Source organism: Ascaphus truei, chromosome 6 (assembly GCF_040206685.1).
Source record: "Ascaphus truei isolate aAscTru1 chromosome 6, aAscTru1.hap1, whole genome shotgun sequence".
NCBI lineage: Eukaryota > Metazoa > Chordata > Amphibia > Anura > Ascaphidae > Ascaphus > Ascaphus truei.
Genome location: NC_134488.1, coordinates 91,614,715 through 91,638,211, shown reverse-complemented (window position 1 = coordinate 91,638,211; position 23,497 = coordinate 91,614,715). Strand labels below are relative to the sequence as shown.

Genomic DNA, 23,497 nt, shown 5'->3' with positions numbered 1-23,497 from the left:
TGGAGGGCGGGCGTTCGGGAGGGAAGGAGTTAGGGAGGGAGGGAGGGAGGGAGTTAGGGAGGGAGTTAGGGAGGGAGGGAGGGAGTTAGGGAGGGAGGGAGTTAGGGAGGGAGGGAGGGAGGGAGGGAGTTAGGGAGGGAGGGACTGAGGGAGGGACTTAGGGAGGGAGGGAGGGACGGAGGGAGGGACTGAGGGAGGGACTTAGGGAGGGAGGGAGGGACGGAGGGAGGGACTGAGGGAGGGAGGGAGGGAGGGACTTAGGGAGGGAGGGAGGGACTTAGGGAGGGAGGGAGGGACTTAGGGAGGGACTTAGGGAGGGAGGGAGGGACTTAGGGAGGGAGGGAGGGACTTAGGGAGGGACTTAGGGAGGGAGGGAGGGACTTAGGGAGGGACTTAGGGAGGGAGGGACTTAGGGAGGGAGGGACTTAGGGAGGGAGGGAGGGACTTAGGGAGGGAGGGAGGGACTTAGGGAGGGAGGGAGGGAGGGACTTAGGGAGGGAGGGAGGGACTTAGGGAGGGACTTAGGGAGGGAGGGAGGGACTTAGGGAGGGACTTAGGGAGGGAGGGAGGGAGTTAGGGAGGGACTTAGGGAGGGAGGGAGGGAGTTAGGGAGGGAGTTAGGGAGGGAGGGAGTTAGGGAGGGAGGGAGTTAGGGAGGGAGTTAGGGAGGGAGGGAGGGAGGGAGGGAGGGAGGGAGTTAGGGAGGGAGGGAGGGAGGGAGGGAGGGAGGGAGTTAGGGAGGGAGGGAGGGAGTTAGGGAGGGAGGGAGTTAGGGAGGGAGGGAGGGAGTTAGGGAGGGAGGGAGGGAGTTAGGGAGGGAGTTAGGGAGGGAGGGAGGGAGGGAGTTAGGGAGGGAGGGAGGGAGGGAGTTAGGGAGGGAGTTAGGGAGGGACGGAGGGAGGGACGGAGGGAGGGACTTAGGGAGGGAGGGACTTAGGGAGGGAGGGAGGGACTGAGGGAGGGAGGGACTGAGGGAGGAAGGGACTAAGGGAGGGAGGAAGGGACTAAGGGAGGGAGGGAGGGACTTAGGGAGGGAGGGACTTAGGGAGGGAGGGAGGGACTTAGGGAGGGAGGGACTTAGGGAGGGACTTAGGGAGGGACTTAGGGAGGGAGGGAGGGACTTAGGGAGGGACTTAGGGAGGGACTGAGGGAGGGAGGGAGGGACTGAGGGAGGGAGGGAGGGACTGAGGGAGGGAGGGAGGGAGGGACTGAGGGAGGGAGGGAGGGAGGGACTGAGGGAGGGAGGGAGGGAGGGACTGAGGGAGGGAGGGACTGAGGGAGGGAGGGAGGGACTGAGGGAGGGAGGGAGGGAGGGACTGAGGGAGGGAGGGAGGGAGGGACGGAGGGAGGGAGGGAGGGAGGGACTGAGGGAGGGAGGGAGGGAGGGACTGAGGGAGGGAGGGAGGGACGGAGGGAGGGAGGGAGGGACGGAGGGAGGGAGGGAGGGAGGGACTGAGGGAGGGAGGGAGGGAGGGACTGAGGGAGGGAGGGAGGGAGGGACTGAGGGAGGGACGGAGGGAGGGACTGAGGGAGGGACGGAGGGAGGGACTGAGGGAGGGAGGGAGTGAGGGCTGTTCGGGAGGAAGGGCGTTAGAGAGGGAGGGCGTTAGAGAGGGAGGGCGTTAGAGAGGGAGGGCGTTAGAGAGGGAGGGCGTTAGAGAGGGAGGGCGTTAGAGAGGGAGGGCGTTAGAGAGGGAGGGCGTTAGAGAGGGAGGGCGTTAGAGAGGGAGGGCGTTAGAGAGGGAGGGCGTTAGAGAGGGAGGGCGTTAGAGAGGGAGGGCGTTAGAGAGGGAGGGCGTTAGAGAGGGAGGGCGTTAGAGAGGGAGGGCGTTAGAGAGGGAGGGCGTTCGGGAGGGAGGGCGTTCGCGAGGGAGTGAGGGCTGTTCGGGAGGGAGTGAGGGCTGTTCGGGAGGGAGGACGTTTGGGAGGGAGGAAGGACGTTCGGGAGGGAGGGCGTTAGGGAGGGAGTGAGGGCTGTTCGGGAAGGAGTGAGGGCTGTTCGGGAGGGAGGAAGGGCGTTAGGGAGGGAGGGCGTTAGAGAGGGAGGGTGTTCGGGAGGAAGGAAGGGAGGGCGTTCGGGAGGAAGGAAGGGAGGGCGTTCGGGAGGGAGGGCGTTCGCGAGGGAGTGAGGGCTGTTCGGGAGGGAGTGAGGGCTGTTCGGGAGGGAGTGAGGGCTATTCGGGAGGGAGGGCGTTTGGGAGGGAGGGAGGGAGGACGTTCAGGAGGGAGGGAGGAGGGAGGGAGGACGTTCGGGAGGGAGGGAGGGCGTAAGTCTGCTGGGCGATGTGTGTTCATCCCCAGCAGACTTTTTCAGGAGTTGAGGAGGGGGCGGGGCTACACATGGCAGCTTAGGGATCAAGGCTGCAGTCTTGAAATCATTCTCAAGAATGATTTCATTGGCTGCTGAGGTCCCAGTGACGCTGCAGCAGCTTCAAAAAACGATTTTTTCGTTTATTGAAACTGTAGCCAGCGTCAACTCCTGGCTTCGGAGACAGGGCAGCTGCTACCCTGACAACCAGTATTCAATTTGAATACTTTGTGTCCCACGGCAGCTCGCACGGCAGCACGCCCTCCCTCCGAAGCCTGCACCCTGAACGAGGCCTTGCTCTGTGTTACTATTACCAGCACTGTGCAATGCTCTGGGTTACTATTATACCAGCACTGTGCAATGCTCTGTGTTACTATTACCAGTACTGTGCAATGCTCTGTGTTACTATTACCAGCACTGTGCAATGCTCTGTGTTACTATTACCAGCACTGTGCAATGCTCTGTGTTACTATTACCAGCACTGTGCTATGCTATGTGTTACTATTACCAGCACTGTTCTATGCTCTGTGTTACTATTACCAGCACTGTTCAATGCTCTGTGTTACTATTATACCAGTACTGTGCAATGCTCTGTGTTACTATTATACCAGTACTGTGCAATGCTCTGTGTTACTATTATACCTGTACTGTGCAATGCTCTGTGTTACTATTACCAGCACTGTGCAATGCTCTGGGTTACTATTATAACAGCACTGTGCAATGCTCTGTGTTACTATTACCAGCACTGTGCAATGCTCTGTGTTACTATTACCAGCACTGTGCTATGCTATGTGTTACTATTACCAGCACTGTTCTATGCTCTGTGTTACTATTACCAGCACTGTGCAATGCTCTGTGTTACTATTATACCAGTACTGTGCAATGCTCTGTGTTACTATTATACCAGTACTGTGCAATGCTCTGTGTTACTATTATACCTGTACTGTGCAATGCTCTGTGTTACTATTACCAGCACTGTGCAATGCTCTGGGTTACTATTATAACAGCACTGTGCAATGCTCTGTGTTACTATTACCAGCACTGTGCAATGCTCTGTGTTACTATTATACCAGTACTGTGCAATGCTCTGTGTTACTATTACCAGCATTGTGCAATGCTCTGTGTTACTATTATACCAGCACTGTGCAATGCTCTGTGTTACTATTACCAGCACTGTGCAATGCTCTGTGTTACTATTACCAGCACTGTGCTATGCTATGTGTTACTATTACCAGCACTGTTCTATGCTCTGTGTTACTATTACCAGCACTGTGCAATGCTCTGTGTTACTATTATACCAGTACTGTGCAATGCTCTGTGTTACTATTATACCAGTACTGTGCAATGCTCTGTGTTACTATTACCAGCACTGTGCAATGCTCTGTGTTACTATTATACCAGTACTGTGCAATGCTCTGTGTTACTATTATACCAGTACTGTGCAATGCTCTGTGTTACTATTATACTAGTACTGTGCAATGCTCTGTGTTACTATTACCAGCACTGTGCAATGCTTTGGGTTACTATTCAGCACTGTGCAATGCTCTGTGTTACTATTACCAGCACTGTGCAATGCTCTGTGTTACTATTATACCAGCACTATGCAATGCTCTGTGTTACTATTACCAGCACTGTGCAATGCTCTGTGTTACTATTACCAGCACTGTGCTATGCTATGTGTTACTATTACCAGCACTGTTCTATGCTCTGTGTTACTATTACCAGCACTGTGCAATGCTCTGTGTTACTATTATACCAGTACTGTGCAATGCTCTGTGTTACTATTATACCAGTACTGTGCAATGCTCTGTGTTACTATTATACCTGTACTGTGCAATGCTCTGTGTTACTATTACCAGCACTGTGCAATGCTCTGGGTTACTATTATAACAGCACTGTGCAATGCTCTGTGTTACTATTACCAGCACTGTGCAATGCTCTGTGTTACTATTATACCAGTACTGTGCAATGCTCTGTGTTACTATTACCAGCACTGTGCAATGCTCTGTGTTACTATTATACCAGCACTGTGCAATGCTCTGTGTTACTATTACCAGCACTGTGCAATGCTCTGTGTTACTATTACCAGCACTGTGCTATGCTATGTGTTACTATTACCAGCACTGTTCTATGCTCTGTGTTACTATTACCAGCACTGTGCAATGCTCTGTGTTACTATTATACCAGTACTGTGCAATGCTCTGTGTTACTATTATACCAGTACTGTGCAATGCTCTGTGTTACTATTACCAGCACTGTGCAATGCTCTGTGTTACTATTATACCAGTACTGTGCAATGCTCTGTGTTACTATTATACCAGTACTGTGCAATGCTCTGTGTTACTATTATACCAGTACTGTGCAATGCTCTGTGTTACTATTACCAGCACTGTGCAATGCTTTGGGTTACTATTCAGCACTGTGCAATGCTCTGTGTTACTATTACCAGCACTGTGCAATGCTCTGTGTTACTATTATACCAGCACTGTGCAATGCTCTGTGTTACTATTACCAGCACTGTGCAATGCTCTGTGTTACTATTACCAGCACTGTGCAATGCTCTGTGTTACTATTACCAGCACTGTGCTATGCTATGTGTTACTATTACCAGCACTGTTCTATGCTCTGTGTTACTATTACCAGCACTGTGCAATGCTCTGTGTTACTATTATACCAGTACTGTGCAATGCTCTGTGTTACTATTATACCAGTACTGTGCAATGCTCTGTGTTACTATTACCAGCACTGTGCAATGCTCTGTGTTACTATTATACCAGTACTGTGCAATGCTCTGTGTTACTATTATACCAGTACTGTGCAATGCTCTGTGTTACTATTATACCAGTACTGTGCAATGCTCTGTGTTACTATTACCAGCACTGTGCAATGCTTTGGGTTACTATTATAACAGCACTGTGCAATGCTCTGTGTTACTATTACCAGCACTGTGCAATGCTCTGTGTTACTATTATACCAGCACTGTGCAATGCTCTGTGTTACTATTACCAGCACTGTGCAATGCTCTGTGTTACTATTACCAGCACTGTGCAATGCTCTGTGTTACTATTACCAGCACTGTGCTATGCTATGTGTTACTATTACCAGCACTGTTCTATGCTCTGTGTTACTATTACCAGCACTGTGCAATGCTCTGTGTTACTATTATACCAGTACTGTGCAATGCTCTGTGTTACTATTATACCAGTACTGTGCAATGCTCTGTGTTACTATTATACCAGTACTGTGCAATGCTCTGGGTTACTATTACCAGCACTGTGCAATTCTCTGGGTTACTATTATAACAGCACTGTGCAATGCTCTGTGTTACTATTACTTGCACTGTGCAATGCTCTGTGTTACTATTATACCAGCACTGTGCAATGCTCTGTGTTACTATTACCAGCACTGTGCAATGCTCTGTGTTACTATTATACCAGCACTGTGCAATGCTCTGTGTTACTATTACAAGCACTGTGCAATGCTCTGTGTTACTATTATACCAGCACTGTGCAATGCTCTGTGTTACTATTACTAGCACTGTGCAATGCTCTGTGTTACTATTATACCAGCACTGTGCTATGCTATGTGTTACTATTACCAGCACTGTTCTATGCTCTGTGTTACTATTACCAGCACTGTGCAATGCTCTGTGTTACTATTATACCAGTACTGTGCAATGCTCTGTGTTACTATTATACCAGTACTGTGCAATGCTCTGTGTTACTATTATACCAGTACTGTGCAATGCTCTGTGTTACTATTACCAGCACTGTGCAATGCTCTGGGTTACTATTATAACAGCACTGTGCAATGCTCTGTGTTACTATTACCAGCACTGTGCAATGCTCTGTGTTACTATTATAACAGCACTGTGCAATGCTCTGTGTTACTATTACCAGCATTGTGCAATGCTCTGGGTTACTATTACCAGCATTGTGCAATGCTCTGTGTTACTATTACCAGCACTGTGCAATGTTCCGGGTTACTATTATTACCAGTACTGTGCAATGCTCCGTGTTACTATTACCAGCACTGTGCAATGCTCTGTGTTACTATTACGAGCACTGTGCAATGCTCCGTGTTACTATTACCAGCACTGTGCAATGCTCCGTGTTACTATTACCAGCACTGTGCAATGCTCTGTGTTACTATTACCAGCACTGTGCAATGCTCTGTGTTACTATTATACCAGCATTGTGCAATGCTCTGTGTTACTATTATACCAGTACTGTGCAATGCTCTGTGTTACTATTATACTAGTACTGTGCAATGCTCTGTGTTACTATTACCAGCACTGTGCAATGCTTTGGGTTACTATTCAGCACTGTGCAATGCTCTGTGTTACTATTACCAGCACTGTGCAATGCTCTGTGTTACTATTATACCAGCACTGTGCAATGCTCTGTGTTACTATTACCAGCACTGTGCAATGCTCTGTGTTACTATTACCAGCACTGTGCTATGCTATGTGTTACTATTACCAGCACTGTTCTATGCTCTGTGTTACTATTACCAGCACTGTGCAATGCTCTGTGTTACTATTATACCAGTACTGTGCAATGCTCTGTGTTACTATTATACCAGTACTGTGCAATGCTCTGTGTTACTATTATACCTGTACTGTGCAATGCTCTGTGTTACTATTACCAGCACTGTGCAATGCTCTGGGTTACTATTATAACAGCACTGTGCAATGCTCTGTGTTACTATTACCAGCACTGTGCAATGCTCTGTGTTACTATTATACCAGTACTGTGCAATGCTCTGTGTTACTATTACCAGCACTGTGCAATGCTCTGTGTTACTATTATACCAGCACTGTGCAATGCTCTGTGTTACTATTACCAGCACTGTGCAATGCTCTGTGTTACTATTACCAGCACTGTGCTATGCTATGTGTTACTATTACCAGCACTGTTCTATGCTCTGTGTTACTATTACCAGCACTGTGCAATGCTCTGTGTTACTATTATACCAGTACTGTGCAATGCTCTGTGTTACTATTATACCAGTACTGTGCAATGCTCTGTGTTACTATTACCAGCACTGTGCAATGCTCTGTGTTACTATTATACCAGTACTGTGCAATGCTCTGTGTTACTATTATACCAGTACTGTGCAATGCTCTGTGTTACTATTATACCAGTACTGTGCAATGCTCTGTGTTACTATTACCAGCACTGTGCAATGCTTTGGGTTACTATTCAGCACTGTGCAATGCTCTGTGTTACTATTACCAGCACTGTGCAATGCTCTGTGTTACTATTATACCAGCACTGTGCAATGCTCTGTGTTACTATTACCAGCACTGTGCAATGCTCTGTGTTACTATTACCAGCACTGTGCAATGCTCTGTGTTACTATTACCAGCACTGTGCTATGCTATGTGTTACTATTACCAGCACTGTTCTATGCTCTGTGTTACTATTACCAGCACTGTGCAATGCTCTGTGTTACTATTATACCAGTACTGTGCAATGCTCTGTGTTACTATTATACCAGTACTGTGCAATGCTCTGTGTTACTATTACCAGCACTGTGCAATGCTCTGTGTTACTATTATACCAGTACTGTGCAATGCTCTGTGTTACTATTATACCAGTACTGTGCAATGCTCTGTGTTACTATTATACCAGTACTGTGCAATGCTCTGTGTTACTATTACCAGCACTGTGCAATGCTTTGGGTTACTATTATAACAGCACTGTGCAATGCTCTGTGTTACTATTACCAGCACTGTGCAATGCTCTGTGTTACTATTATACCAGCACTGTGCAATGCTCTGTGTTACTATTACCAGCACTGTGCAATGCTCTGTGTTACTATTACCAGCACTGTGCAATGCTCTGTGTTACTATTACCAGCACTGTGCTATGCTATGTGTTACTATTACCAGCACTGTTCTATGCTCTGTGTTACTATTACCAGCACTGTGCAATGCTCTGTGTTACTATTATACCAGTACTGTGCAATGCTCTGTGTTACTATTATACCAGTACTGTGCAATGCTCTGTGTTACTATTATACCAGTACTGTGCAATGCTCTGGGTTACTATTACCAGCACTGTGCAATTCTCTGGGTTACTATTATAACAGCACTGTGCAATGCTCTGTGTTACTATTACTTGCACTGTGCAATGCTCTGTGTTACTATTATACCAGCACTGTGCAATGCTCTGTGTTACTATTACCAGCACTGTGCAATGCTCTGTGTTACTATTATACCAGCACTGTGCAATGCTCTGTGTTACTATTACAAGCACTGTGCAATGCTCTGTGTTACTATTATACCAGCACTGTGCAATGCTCTGTGTTACTATTACTAGCACTGTGCAATGCTCTGTGTTACTATTATACCAGCACTGTGCTATGCTATGTGTTACTATTACCAGCACTGTTCTATGCTCTGTGTTACTATTACCAGCACTGTGCAATGCTCTGTGTTACTATTATACCAGTACTGTGCAATGCTCTGTGTTACTATTATACCAGTACTGTGCAATGCTCTGTGTTACTATTATACCAGTACTGTGCAATGCTCTGTGTTACTATTACCAGCACTGTGCAATGCTCTGGGTTACTATTATAACAGCACTGTGCAATGCTCTGTGTTACTATTACCAGCACTGTGCAATGCTCTGTGTTACTATTATAACAGCACTGTGCAATGCTCTGTGTTACTATTACCAGCATTTTGCAATGCTCTGGGTTACTATTACCAGCATTGTGCAATGCTCTGTGTTACTATTACCAGCACTGTGCAATGTTCCGGGTTACTATTATTACCAGTACTGTGCAATGCTCCGTGTTACTATTACCAGCACTGTGCAATGCTCTGTGTTACTATTACGAGCACTGTGCAATGCTCCGTGTTACTATTACCAGCACTGTGCAATGCTCCGTGTTACTATTACCAGCACTGTGCAATGCTCTGTGTTACTATTACCAGCACTGTGCAATGCTCTGTGTTACTATTATACCAGCATTGTGCAATGCTCTGTGTTACTATTATACCAGCACTGTGCAATGCTCTGTGTTACTATTATTACCAGCATTGTGCAATGCTCCGTGTTACTATTATTACCAGCATTGTGCAATGCTCTGGATTACTATTATTACCAGCACTGTGCAATGCTCTGGGTTACTATTATAACAGCACTGTGCAATGCTCTGTGTTACTATTATACCAGCACTGTGCAATGCTCTGTGTTACTATTACCAGCACTGTGCAATGCTCTGTGTTACTATTATACCAGCACTGTGCAATGCTCTGTGTTACTATTACGAGCACTGTGCAATGCTCTGTGTTACTATTATACCAGCACTGTGCAATGCTTTGTGTTACTATTACCAGCACTGTGCAATGCTCCGTGTTACTATTACCAGCACTGTGCAATGCTCTGTGTTACTATTACCAGCACTGTGCAATGCTCTGTGTTACTATTATACCAGCACTGTGCAATGCTTTGTGTTACTATTACCAGCACTGTGCAATGCTCTGTGTTACTATTATACCAGCACTGTGCAATGCTCTGTGTTACTATTACCAGCATTGTGCAATGCTCTGTGTTACTATTACCAGCACTGTGCAATGCTCTGTGTTACTATTATCAGCACTGTGCAATGCTCTGTATTGCTATTACCAGCATTGTGCAATGCTCTGGGTTACTATTATTACCAGCACTATGCACTGCTCTGTACAGTTAGTCCTCGTTTTACGACGCTTCGTTTTACGACGAATGGCTTATCCGACGCTGTCCAATGCATCCCTATGGCCGGTTTTACGACGCCGAAATGGCTTATCCGACGCTCTTACGATGCTTTGCAAAGTTGCAACATTATGTCAATCAGAAAGCTACAGTCAGAGAAATCATCCAGATCAGTCTGTGTGAAGGTTTAGTGGTATATTTATGCCTTTAAACATCTCTAACAGTTTTATTATACAGTTCTGGATTCAATAAATAGAATTTTTACATCATAATGTATGTGTATGCAGCATATCTTATTGTTTGAGTAAAATATTTTGTGTATTTTAGCATTAAAAATGCCTTCAGGAATGGAACGTTTCATTTAAACAGTGTTCCTATGGGAAAACGGGTTTCGCTTTACGACGCTTCGCTATCCGACGCCATTTTGAGTAACGCATTGCGTCGGATAACCGAGGACTGCCTGTATTGCTATTACCAGTACTGTGCAATGCTATGTGTTACTATTACCAGCACTGTGCAATGCTCTGTGTTACTATTACCAGCACTGTGCAATGCTTTGTGTTACTATTACCAGCACTGTGCAATGCTCCGTGTTACTATTACCAGCACTGTGCAATGCTCTGTGTTACTATTACCAGCATTGTGCAATGCTCTGTGTTACTATTACCAGCATTGTGCAATGCTCTGGGTTACTATTATTACCAGTACTGTGCAATGCTCTGTGTTACTATTACCAGCATTGTGCAATGCTCTGTGTTACTATTACCAGCACTGTGCAATGCTTTGTGTTACTATTACCAGCATTGTGCAATGCTCTGGGTTACTATTATTACCAGTACTGTGCAATGCTCTGTGTTACTATTACCAGCATTGTGCAATGCTCTGTGTTACTATTATACCAGCACTGTGCAATGCTCTGTGTTACTATTACTAGCATTGTGCAATGCTCTGTGTTACTATTATACCAGCACTGTGCAATGCTCTGTGTTACTATTACCAGCACTGTGCAATGCTCTGTATCACTATTATTACCAGCACTGTGCGATGCTATGTGGTCTCATGTAAAACATCAGGTGCTCACATGCACTTACATAGGATCTCATCTAGAAATCATATGTGCACTGGTTTATTCAATATGAACACACTTAAGTGGTATCTACACATGAAAAGTCGGGGAACCTATACACTTCAGTGGGATATCTTTCACAAAATATCAGGTGCACCCATATAATTCAATGGGTGCACCATTCACGTCAAGGTGATCCATCAGAAAAACCTCAGATGCAGCCATACATTTTAGGTGTAACTTTCAAGATTGTCCACAGACTTCAGTGGGAACTTCCAGTAAAAACTGGCAGTTAGAGTGTCGTACCTGGGGAGGGTACTGACTGAGTCACATGTATATGGTGTGAGGCCTGTCAGTACCTAGACCTGCCCTGTTATGGTGCAGGGCTACAAGCCTTTCCCCCGGGTATAAAAGCTGACACTCTACCAAATTGTGTTTGATGAGACAGTGTGATACCCTTCTTCCTGCAAGAGGGTTAAGGAGATTAGGAGGGGCTCTGGGGGCCTCAAGCCCCTGAGGTCTGCGCCAGGGCTGGAGGATAACCACACTGTCATGCAATAAAGATAGTTGGACCCACTATGTGTAGTTATTCGAGAGGATTGCCCATGAGGACCATCCTGCATCCTGCAGGATCCTTATGGGATGGAGGCGCTGCACAGTAGAACTAAGAGAAAGCCTGCCCTATTGCTGCACCCAAATGACACAAACGGAGTCCCCTACTACCTTTGCCGCATCTACCTTGTAACCAGAAACGTCCTTAAATCTGACAATTGCCCTAGCCAAAACCTGGGTGGACTGGAGAGGCATCCAGTGTCATCTCGCCCCTTCGCTAAACGTCTTTGAGCTTTCATCAGTGATATTGTGGGGCAGCAGCTGTGCTTAAAGTGCAATTCTTCCAAGAAGGTTTTTTTAGAAAGTTCAGACTAAAGAGAAGTCCCCACGTCAGCTAACTGTAGTGTGAAAATTGTAGGCATGAGGGTGCGGATTGGGGCAACAAAGATATAACAACTAAAGAGGCCTGAGTTAGGTGCCATGCAAGCACTAGTACTAGGTATAGGAGTAATATGGTAAGTATGTTCTTATGTTATTTATTATTTATTTATAAAATATTTTACCAGGAAGTAATACATTGAGAGTTACCTCTCGTTTTCAAGTATGTCCTGGGCACAGAGTAAAACAAATAATACATGGTTACAAGTACATAAACAACAAAACAGGTAGCGCTAACCGCAATGTGTGTGGTGTAGTAACTATTACCTTATATATTAATTAAAACTATACATAAGGGGCTGCCTAGGACACAAAGCCTGACCCCCTGGTCAGGAAAACAGTATGGACAGGGAATAGTTCCGTGGGCGCCTATAAAATTTTACCACTATAAAGGATATACGAAAACCAAGCCTGTTGGTTGTGAAGATTGTTGATCCTCACGGTGGGCTTGAAAACAAAGAGAAAGCACAACACATAGCGTAATACTGTTGAAACATTAAACAAACAACATATAAGACAACATATAACAGCTGAATACTGAAATGGTATTTTTAGGACAATAAAATCATTTAATAACAATTAATATTTACTATAATGCACAATTTGCATGGACATATAGATTTAAGCAATTAAAAATCTGAATAGGTGGTTCAACTGCTCCGTAGCACCAATGTTGATGATAGCAATGCCTACTCACCAGATGGAATAGGTTTGCAGGCAGTGGATATTTTAGAGAGTATCCCCTCTCATCTGTGTGCTGCTCTCTGCTTAGCTGGCGTCTCTGTCGGCTCGTGGGTGCAGCTCATCAGCAGGGACTCCTGCAGCTCCAGGAAGCACGTCTGAGCAGATGGAACTCAGCTGCAGCTGATTCAGCACGATGTCAGCCACGGACCACCGTGAGCTAGTCTATCTGCTGCTCACTGCTAGCTGGCGTCTCTATCCGCTCGTGGACGCAACTTGTCAGCAGGTACTCCTGCAGGGCGCCAAGCAGGGCGCTTGAATAATGGGAAACCGCAACAGCTGGTTCAACTCGTCGGCGGCTATAAGAGATGGTTAGCTGGCAGCTCACGTTGATTCACCGATGTACAGGGGGTTACCAAGGTACTACCCCCCGTACATCGGTGAATCAACGTGAGCTGCCAGCTAACCATCTCTTATAGCCGCCGACGAGTTGAACCAGCTGTTGCGGTTTCCCATTATTCAAGCGCCCTGCTTGGCGCCCTGCAGGAGTACCTGCTGACAAGTTGCGTCCACGAGCGGATAGAGACGCCAGCTAGCAGTGAGCAGCAGATAGACTAGCTCACGGTGGTCCGTGGCTGACATCGTGCTGAATCAGCTGCAGCTGAGTTCCATCTGCTCAGACGTGCTTCCTGGAGCTGCAGGAGTCCCTGCTGATGAGCTGCACCCACGAGCCGACAGAGACGCCAGCTAAGCAGAGAGCAGCACACAGATGAGAGGGGATACTCTCTAAAATATCCACTGCCTGCAAACCTATTCCATCTGGTGAGTAGGCATTGCTATCATCAACATTGGTGCTACGGAGCAGTTGAACCACCTATTCAGATTTTTAATTGCTTAAATCTATATGTCCATGCAAATTGTGCATTATAGTAAATATTAATTGTTATTAAATGATTTTATTGTCCTAAAAATACCATTTCAGTATTCAGCTGTTATATGTTGTCTTATATGTTGTTTGTTTAATGTTTCAACAGTATTACGCTATGTGTTGTGCTTTCTCTTTGTTTTCAAGCCCACCGTGAGGATCAACAATCTTCACAACCAACAGGCTTGGTTTTCGTATATCCTTTATAGTGGTAAAATTTTATAGGCGCCCACGGAACTATTCCCTGTCCATATGGTTACAAGTACAGTTACATAAATGAACAAGGTATACATTATATACAAGACATTGCGTGTACAGTTAAAGAAAATATATATTATGAGCGTATGAAACAGTTACAGACCAGATTAAAGTGTGAGACAGCCTTAGATTTGAAAGAATTTAAGCTGGTGGTGGATATGAGAGTCTCTGGTAGGTTGTTCCAGTTTTGGGGTGCACGGAAGGAGAAGGAGGACCGTCCGGATACTTTGTTGAGCCTTGGGACCATGAATAGTCTTTTGGTGTCTGATCTCAGGTGATAGGTGCTGCATGTGGTAGGGGTGAGGAGCTTGTTCAGGTAGCTAGGTAGCTGGGTAGCTTGCCCAGAAAGTATTTGAGGGTGAGACAGGAAAGGTGAACTTTGCGCCTAGACTCTAGTGATGACCAATCTAGTTCTTTGAGCATTTCGCAGTGATGTGTGTTGTAGTTGCATTGGAGAACAAAACGACAAATTGAATTGTAGAGGGTGTCAAGTTTGCTAAGGTGGGTTTGAGGAGCCGAGCCATATACTATGTCTCCATAGTGAATAATTGGCATTAGCATCTGCTGTGCAATACGCTTTCTGACCAGGAGACTTAGGGAGGATTTGTTCCTGTAAAGTACCCCTAGTTTGGCATAGGTCTTGGTTGTCAGGGTATCAATGTGCATCCCGAATGTTAAGTGGGAGTCAAACCATAAGCCCAGGTATTTAAAACTAGTGACAGGTGTTAGGGTGGTGTTAGCGTTGGTTCTAATCAGGAGCTCAGTCACTGGAAGCTTTACAAATTTAGCCTTGGTCCCAAATACCATTGTTACAGTCTTGTCAGTGTTTAAAAACAGTTTGTTTTGGGAAATCCAGTTTTCGAGTCTCAAAAAGTCAGACTGAAGTATGTGTTGAAGGTCAGAGAGGCTATGGCTGTGTGCATATAGGATTGTGTCATCTGCATACATGTGTATTAAGGCTTCCTTACAAGCTGTGGGAAGATCATTAATGAACACTGAGAAGAGTAGGGGCCCCAGAACAGAGCCTTGCGGGACACCACAGGTGATATCCAGGGGGTTGGAGTTAGAGCCTGAGATGGACACATGTTGGGATCTTCCTGATAGGTAGGACTGAAACCAGTTTAAAGCATGTTTCCCTATTCCAGAGCTCTGGAGTTTGTTAAGCAGGCTAACATGATCAACTGTGTCAAAAGCCTTTGCAAAATCTAGGAATACTGCACCAGTGAGTTGTCCCCGTTCCATTCCACACTGGATTTCATTGCAAACTTTTAGCAGGGTAGTTACGGTGGAGTGTTTGGGACGAAACCCAGACTGGAATTGGCTAGGGAAATTTGTCTTGGTGTAGAAATCGCTTAATTGGGAGTGGACACATTTTTCCATGACTTTGGATAGAATTGGGAGAAGTGAGATTGGCCTGTAGTTTGAGACAGTGTTTTTGTCCCCACTTTTGAAGATTGGGACAACTCTGGCAGTTTTCCAGGTCTTAGGGATATGGCCTGCAGACAGGATAGAGTTGACTATGGACGCAATTGGTATGGCAATGGCTGGGGCACCAAGTCGTTGGAACCTAGATTGTAGTAAGTCGGGTCCACATTGGCTGCTTAGTTTTAGTTTGAGGAGCGCTTGTGTAATCTCCTCAATATATATAATATATGTAGATAGTCTAATAAAGACTGGTGGTCCCTGAATAAAGTATCCCCTTTAGGAGCGGGGCTCTGTTAGATCATCGGATCCTTCAGATCTTAAACTGTGCCTGTGCAGAGCAGCGCATATGCTCCCGTATGGAGTTTGCAATAATGCGATCTCAATGGTAAGTCCTGCGTGTGCACGTGGGAGGATGTGCCAACGCGTGCCTTTTGCTGAACAACAGTTTCTCAAGGCCAATGGGAGGGGCCCCATAAGAACATACTATATTACTCCTATACTCAGTACTAGTGCATGCACGGCACCTAACTCAGGCAGTAACAGAGCTATACATATTACTTGCTACAGTGTTACTTAGTACAATAACTATACCCTGGGGTTATTTAGGTATAGATTGTAGATTAGACTTTGGTGTTCTATTCAGGGAGTTGAGTCCGCATTTACAACCTCTGAGGTGCCTATCTATAACCATGGTTATACTGTCGACACACTAATTAACTAATTAGATCCATGCTCACACATTTATTTACACGCTACTGATTTGTTAACCACTGTAGGTTATACTGTACTGTATATATACACTAAGTAGGCAACAGTCACCTTAGAGACCGTCTGCCAATTGTCTCCACTCTCAGTTCATTTATACCCCATTATGTTCATGGATACATGATCACATAGCTCATATCTACTTTTGGTGGTTCACGCATAATCCGCCAGGTTCTACGAACATTATGTCACACATAGTGAACCAAGTATGGTCTCAGAACAGCTACAGGCATTTCAACCATGGTTCTATATCTACACTCCCCTTGTTTCCTTGGTAGCTGGCTTTATACAGTTACACACCAAGGCACAGCGTTTAGTACTACAACACTGTATTTAAGACTTTTCCCTATCCGGGGTTATTACACTCCTATAGGTTCTGCAAAGCGCCATTGCACTCTATTTTAAAACCCTGTATTTTATCGGTTGCTCCTGATAAAATATTTTAAATAATACACTTATCATCCAAGTTCTGTGAGAGAGTGCTACTCCAATTGGGGATCTTTTTCCTCTTTAGTTGTTATATTTTTTAGAAATTTGCAAGAATGCAAATGGAAAACATTCAGCAACACATTCGTCTTCTTTTTCCCCCCTCCCCTTAGAACTCATCATACACATTGAACCACACAAGCAGGAAGTCCAACCAGCCACGAACGGTCATATCCCTTCCGGGGCAATGCTAAAGGCACCTTACACATCAAATGGGTTAAATAAAAGTGACCAAAAAAATTATTCATACTCTAATTTTGTTAAAAGATTTAATAAGCCAATATAAAAATACAAATATCAGCAAAAAGCCACATACTGTCAACTAAAGGTATTTTTCTTTTCACAATTTTGTAATTTCTTGCTCCCCTGTATGACGTTATTTTGGAATTAGCAGCATTTCTTCGAGAATGTATTAGTGCAGGGGTCACAACTCCAGTCCTCAGGGCCCCCAACAGGTCAGGTTTTAAGGATATCCCAGCTTCAATCAGTCATTGTGCCACCTGTGCTGAAAGTGGGATATTCTTAAAACCTGACCTGTTGGGGGGTCTTGAGAACCCTGAATTATTGAAAAGGCACCTAACACCATCTCACATGAAATCCGTCTGTACTAGAATACTTGCTGAAAGGTTTATACATCCTCACTACATGGACTTTTAGTCGTTTTTTTCCACGGGGGATGTTATAGTAGCTCCTGGTGAAGTCACATTTAAATATCCAATCTCTGAAGCATAGGAGTGTGGCAAAGAGAATGACTTTGGGAGACCTGCAGACTCCTCACACTTTGCATCATGAATGGCTTTCAGCATCCCAAGAGAATCGGACAGTCCCACTGCTGAAAAGCTAAAATAGAAAATTGGTAATTAAAAACGTATTAAAGGGAACCTTGGAAAACGACAAAATACATTCAAAATTAACATTTGTACACAAGTGGCATCTACAATGCCGCAGTGTTTAGACTTCTTTTGACCTTTGGTTACTGCGAAACGTGGCTTCCTCGCGCAATATACGGAATCATATTTATGCAATGCATTATAACCAATCTGGGCAGCCATGGAAAATGACTTTGCTTTTCATACTGTATGTGACCTCTCACTGTACCGTATTCACTAGCGTGTATAAAGGTGTCACCAAACACAACAGACATAAAGCACTTTAAAGCAGCAGGACAGCACATTTACAATGCTTTATATAAAGAGAGAAATATAAAGAACACGCGTGTGGTAAGTTTAGTTGCAGAACGTTGGGAAAAAAAGAAGGTATTTTTTGGTCCCATCATTCTCTCACTATCTGCCAAGCGGTTTTTTACCAATCGTTTAAACATATCTTTATAATCAAGTATTTCAATAGCTCTGTAACAAACTATTCACCCAATAAATACAGTACCTTATTGAGTGGGCCCTATAAACTATGAACCCCCATGTACTCTCTTCCTTTTCTCAGGAAATCTCCCAAAATACTACAACTACTCTTGAGGGGCAGGGACTCCTTTATCCTAATGTATACTTTTATACTACTACATGCACTTACAGTATTTCTTATGTGTTTGACTTCCCTTTATTTTGTCTTGTACAATATATCTCTATTAAGCGCCGAGTACAAAAGGCACTTCCTATATAAAAAAGATGAACTTGGCTTATTTGTTTGGTGCACGATGGACAGTCAAGGTTTACCCTGACCAGACTATAATACAAACAATGAGATGTTCCACAGCACTCCAGTAAAATAAAAATAGTTCAATTCATCCATCAAGAGAAGATTTTAAAAAATGGACGACGTTTCAGAGGAGCTCCTGAGCAGCCTCAGGAAAGGCTCTGTGTGGCCTGAAACGTCGTCCATTTTTCTATATATATCTATTGGCTGGCACTCGCATGACTTTGCAAAAGAATAACTCTTATTCAGTGGTGGATTAACTTTTGGCCGGCATGTAGGCTGGGGGGCGGCCCTCCTCCTCAGCGAACGACGTCACGTTGACATGGCAACAGACGCCACGTTGTCATGGCAAGTCATCTGATGTCACGTGGAGGGGGCCTGCTACGGAAAAGGTGAGACACACACTCACATAATCAAATTGCCTGCCCCCGAAATTGCGATAGCCTTCTCAGCCCTATGGGAAATCTGCCCCTGCTTTTATTGCAACTTGCAGATCAACGTTTGGTCGTCTGTTTTAGGAGGATGGGCACCTGATGAAGACTATGCAAACGTTGGGGTGCACTGTAATGCAGCAAACAAGAATGCTATAAAATAACAAAAATGTCCAGAAACGGGACTCACCGATACAGTGAATATGATCAACATGTCGTCTCCCGACTGTGCCTTTGTCAGGATAAAGGATCAGTTGGGGGCCGAAATGTTGATTATTTTAAAAGTTCTGTAAAATACGGACAAACAACACAACGTACCTAAAACAGGAACGGCTATTATTCTTCCAGAGTTAGCACTTTATTCATAAAGGTAACCGTGTGCAAAGATAACGGCTGCAATTTTGCTCATTAGAATAAATAGAATAATTTGGAGAGGATTAACGTCTGGAGATTTCAGACTAACGCTGCGTTATCTTCAATTACACGCTAAACCTGGTAAATTCCAGGCATTATTGAAATCACTGGTTTTTGATTGGATAATGCCCAGAATTGTAACCAATCAGTAATGGCCTGGAATTTTTGGCACCCTGCCAAGTTTTTTGCCAATCAGCTTTCAGTTCTCATTCACAAAGAGTGAGATCAGCTTTCAGACAGGGGAGGTGATTGAACAGGAGGCAGCAACTGACTCCGCACAGGAAAGTCAGGGGAAAGGTTTGTGTGTCAGTGTGTGTTTTGTGGGTGTAGAGGAGACAGCAGAGTCTGTTTTGTTGGTGTGTCTGTCTGCTGTGTGTGTGTTTTGTTGGTGTAGAGGGGGGCTGCAGTGTGTGTTGTGTGGGTGGAGGAGGGGTGCAGAGTGTTGCCTGTGTGTCTGCAGGGGGTTGCAGTGGGCGTTGAGAGGAGGCTGCTGGTGTGCGTTTTGTGGATGTAGAGGTAGGTGGCAGAGTCTGTTTTGTTGGTTTGTGTGCGTCTCTTTAGTGTGTATGTTTTGTGGGTGCAGAAGGGGAGCTGCAGTGTGTGTCTTGTGGGTGGAGGAGGGGTGCAGAGTGTTTTGTGTGTGTCTGCAGTGTGTGGGTTTACAGGGGGCTGCAGTGGGTGTAGAGGGGGGCTGCTGGTGTGTGTTTTGTGGGTGTAGAGAGGGCAGCAGTCTGTTTTGTTGGTGTGTGTGTGTGTCTGCAGTGTGTTTTGTGGGTGTAGAGGGGGGCTGCAGTGGGTGTCAGTGGGTGTAGAGGGTGGGGGAGGACTGCAGAGTGAGTTTTGGTGTGTGTCTGCAGTTTTGTGAGTTTACAGGGGGCTGCAGTGTGAGTTTGTGGGTGTAGAAGGGGGGGGGGCTGCTGTGTGTGTCTTGTGAGTGTAGAGGTTGGAGGAGGACTGCAGTGTGATTTTTGGGTGTAGAGGAGGGGGGGGGCTGCAGACTGTGTAGGGGGAACTGCAGAGTGTGTGTATATAGAGGGGGGGTTGCAGTGTGTTTGTGTGTATAGACGAGGGGCTGCAGTGTGCATGTGTATATATAGAGTGGGCTGTGTGTATGACAATTTCCTTTTAATCAACATGTGCAGTAAAAGAATGTAGACGATCATGCTGATAAAAATCAATATGACTACAAAAGTGTCTATCTTTTTTATGAAAAATTTAAAAATAATAAAACATAAGCCTACATTTAGCCTATAATAGTAATAATCCCCTCAGAACAGGGCATTACTGGCCAATAATGCCCTGGATGGGTTAAAGTCCCTCGGCTTCGCCTCGGGCTTTTCACTCTTCCAGCCAGGGCATTATTGGATGCCCCGTTCTTCGGGGATTACTTAAATAACGGGACATTATTGAAATCTTGGACTTACTCCCATCCAGATACTGAAATAGGGCGTTTTCTAGCTTTCTAGGATAAGGCAAAGACAGAGAGAAGGGGAGAGAGGTATCTTCAGGTGTATTCAGATATTTGACCGCGTGGAGGTTGGTTAATCTATTTGGAGATAGGTAAATAAATGGGCACTATCCTAAATCGGTTTCCCTCTCCTCTTCAGCACAATTCCTTTTGCAGGGTTTGGATGGGAGTAACGCCAGAGAGTTAGCTATAACTTAAAGAACACTACGTTATTTCCCGACAATAACCTTAGCGAAGCTTAGTAAATATGGAATGAATATCATGTAGGCTGGAATGAGTTCATAAGCATATCACTTAGAATACCGACCACTCCAAACTCCATGCTTTTTACGGGAGTAAATCCTGGTTACCCTCACGTTATTTGCTTTATCGAACACAGTGTTATTATTAACGGGCGTTTACTTAGGTTAACTTTTTTTAACTAAGAAAATGGGGTTCTGATATCTGCAGTCAAGAACCTGGTCCTGCAACTAATCGCACACAAAATCGGAGCTCATATTATAATAACTCATTTACACATTTACACATTTACTTTAATCTACATACACGAGTTACACTTGCTCTCTGCATCTATTGCTTCCTGTCACTCGCCCTTGAAAACCTGCCTTCATTTGTGCCCTGGAAATATTTTGTGCGCCCCAATGAGCCTAGATAGTAGCAGAATATTGGAGCCCTGAAAAATAAATAAAATAGAACAGTAAGAAAGGAGGGACATCTTCTCTGCTTAATATATCTAATATGATCTATGATATATCTAATAAGAGGAATAACAAGCATGACTTGAAGCAGAACGTTATGTCCTTTGTTTCCTGAGAAAGGAACCTGCTGATTTCCAATGAGATACTCAAAATGTATATATTGTTGTAGTGCTTAAAGTTCTTACTGTATAAAACCAATGAAACAGGAACTTCACAGCGCAGAATATCCCACGATATATGAAAATAAGTGGAGAAAAATATATACTGCTGGAATGACCAATCAGTGATGTGGTAGGGAAGATTAATACCACTCACGTGATAGTAGATGTATGTAAGCCTTTGTTTGAGGGGTTAAAACCTCAATGCGGACAGTTGATCTTCCATATATATCTTCATGAAGTGGATATAGTGGACATTTTTCTCCCAATATGTAAGGATTAGAAAGAGACAGATATAATGCAACAATGCTTTATAAAGTAAAAATCGGTAGAAAAAAATGATCAACCGCACAAATTAACTGGTTTGAAATAGCATGTAAGACAAATGAAACACGTACAATTCACAGACACACCGGAGCCAGAGACATTTAGATCCGCAAGACGACTTCACCGATACTACCCCGTCTCCAACAGTGACGTCATTCGGAAGCGACCCGCCTGCTGCCGAGTGCTGGAGGATTCAGCGTCTGATACTGAGAGAGTCCTGGCGTCTCTACTTAGACCTTGATGGTCCTACATGCTATTTGAAACCAGTTAATGTGTGAGTTTGATACTTTTTTTCTACCCATTTTACAATATAAAGCATTGTTGCACTCTGAAATGTCTGGGAATTGAATGTATAACCTATGTTCATTTAATGTAACCATGTATTGTCATCATAACTCTGTAACCAGGAGATACATGAAAACGAGAGGTACTCTCAATGTATTACTTCCTCGTAAAACATTTTTATAAATAAATATTTTGAGATCTAAGACCATCGTCTCAACATCTGGAGATAACTTTAATTTGTTAAAATAGTAAATACAATTTCAGAAGGAATGGTCTCATTTAACCATTGAATCATATCCGCTTTTTAGACGCTAAAACAAATAGAATGAACTAATTTCTTATTACAGAAGGATAGGAAGCCCCAACTGGAAACCGTACTAAACAGAATGGTCTGAACTCAAAAGACAATCCAATGTCCATTCATCCCCCAGTGCTAATCTCTGTATCATTCTATATCCTTGTTAGTCTTTCATGTCCTGTTAGATAGTGCAACCGATTGAACAGCACTAAATAGGTATCCCTGTGATAGCTCTACACAGCCCAAAAAAGTGACACATGACAAAATAAGTGGAAATAGTGATAACTTTATAATAAATAGAAATAGTGCAATTTTGAGCTATGTAGTTTAAACACAAAAAGTGCAGCGTAAGCAAAGATCCGGGAATCTCACAAACATTCCACGATAAACACAATGATTGCATGAAGACTTCTTAAGGTGCAGTTAGTCTCAATTAGGCAAGAAATAAAAAATAAGAGAGAAAATTGACCAATAATTCAACGCTCAAAATATAACGATCATGTGAGTGCATAGAGAAGAAGCGAATATTTGAATCAAACACATTACACTATTGTTATTTTCTCTTATTTCATATATAACTGAAACCAACTGCAGCGTAAAAAGTTTTCCTCTAATCGCTGCTTTATATAAAGCCATATCTTTCATACCCTTTTTCTCTGCACATTTTGCCATGCAATATAAAAGTTAACGCATTTACAGTCCAACACACTCAATCTGAGTCTCCTGACATTGAAACTAGATGGGAAGTTATTGAGGAATACGCATTCCTTTCTTCCTATGTTTGCTTATTTGTAGCACTGTAATGCTTACACTGTATCACCAGTGGCCTGCAATACGGCATACAGGCAGTCCTCGGTTATCCGACACAATGCGTTACTCAAAATGGCGTTGGATAGCGAAACGTTGTAAAGCGAAACACCTTTTCCCATAGGAACACTGTTTAAATGAAAGGTTCCGTTCCTGAAGGCATTTTTTACACTAAAATACACCAAATATTTTACGCAGGCAATAAGATATGCAGCACACACATAAATTGTATAATGTCTATACTGTATTATATATATATATATATATATATATATATATATAATATAACATAATAAATAATATATTATATAGTATAATATAATATTATATAGTATAATATAATATTAT

General features: G+C 44.1%; 1 protein-coding gene across 5 annotated transcripts in view; it reads right to left on the bottom strand.

The window, feature by feature from the left end:
* Window positions 1-16,868: 16,868 nt before the first annotated feature.
* Window positions 16,869-23,497, bottom strand: part of CCDC30 (coiled-coil domain containing 30) — a 68,236-nt gene continuing 61,607 nt past the window's right edge. For 4 of the 5 annotated variants that reach the window (XM_075605092.1, XM_075605089.1, XM_075605091.1 and 1 more), the window contains one exon: window positions 16,869-17,453. In XM_075605092.1, the coding sequence (XP_075461207.1) occupies window positions 17,267-17,453 (187 nt within the window). In that variant the 3' untranslated portion in view covers window positions 16,869-17,266. Of the gene's footprint in view, window positions 17,454-21,122; window positions 21,250-23,497 lie in introns of all 5 variants that reach the window. The other variant, XM_075605090.1, reaches the window with a different exon arrangement.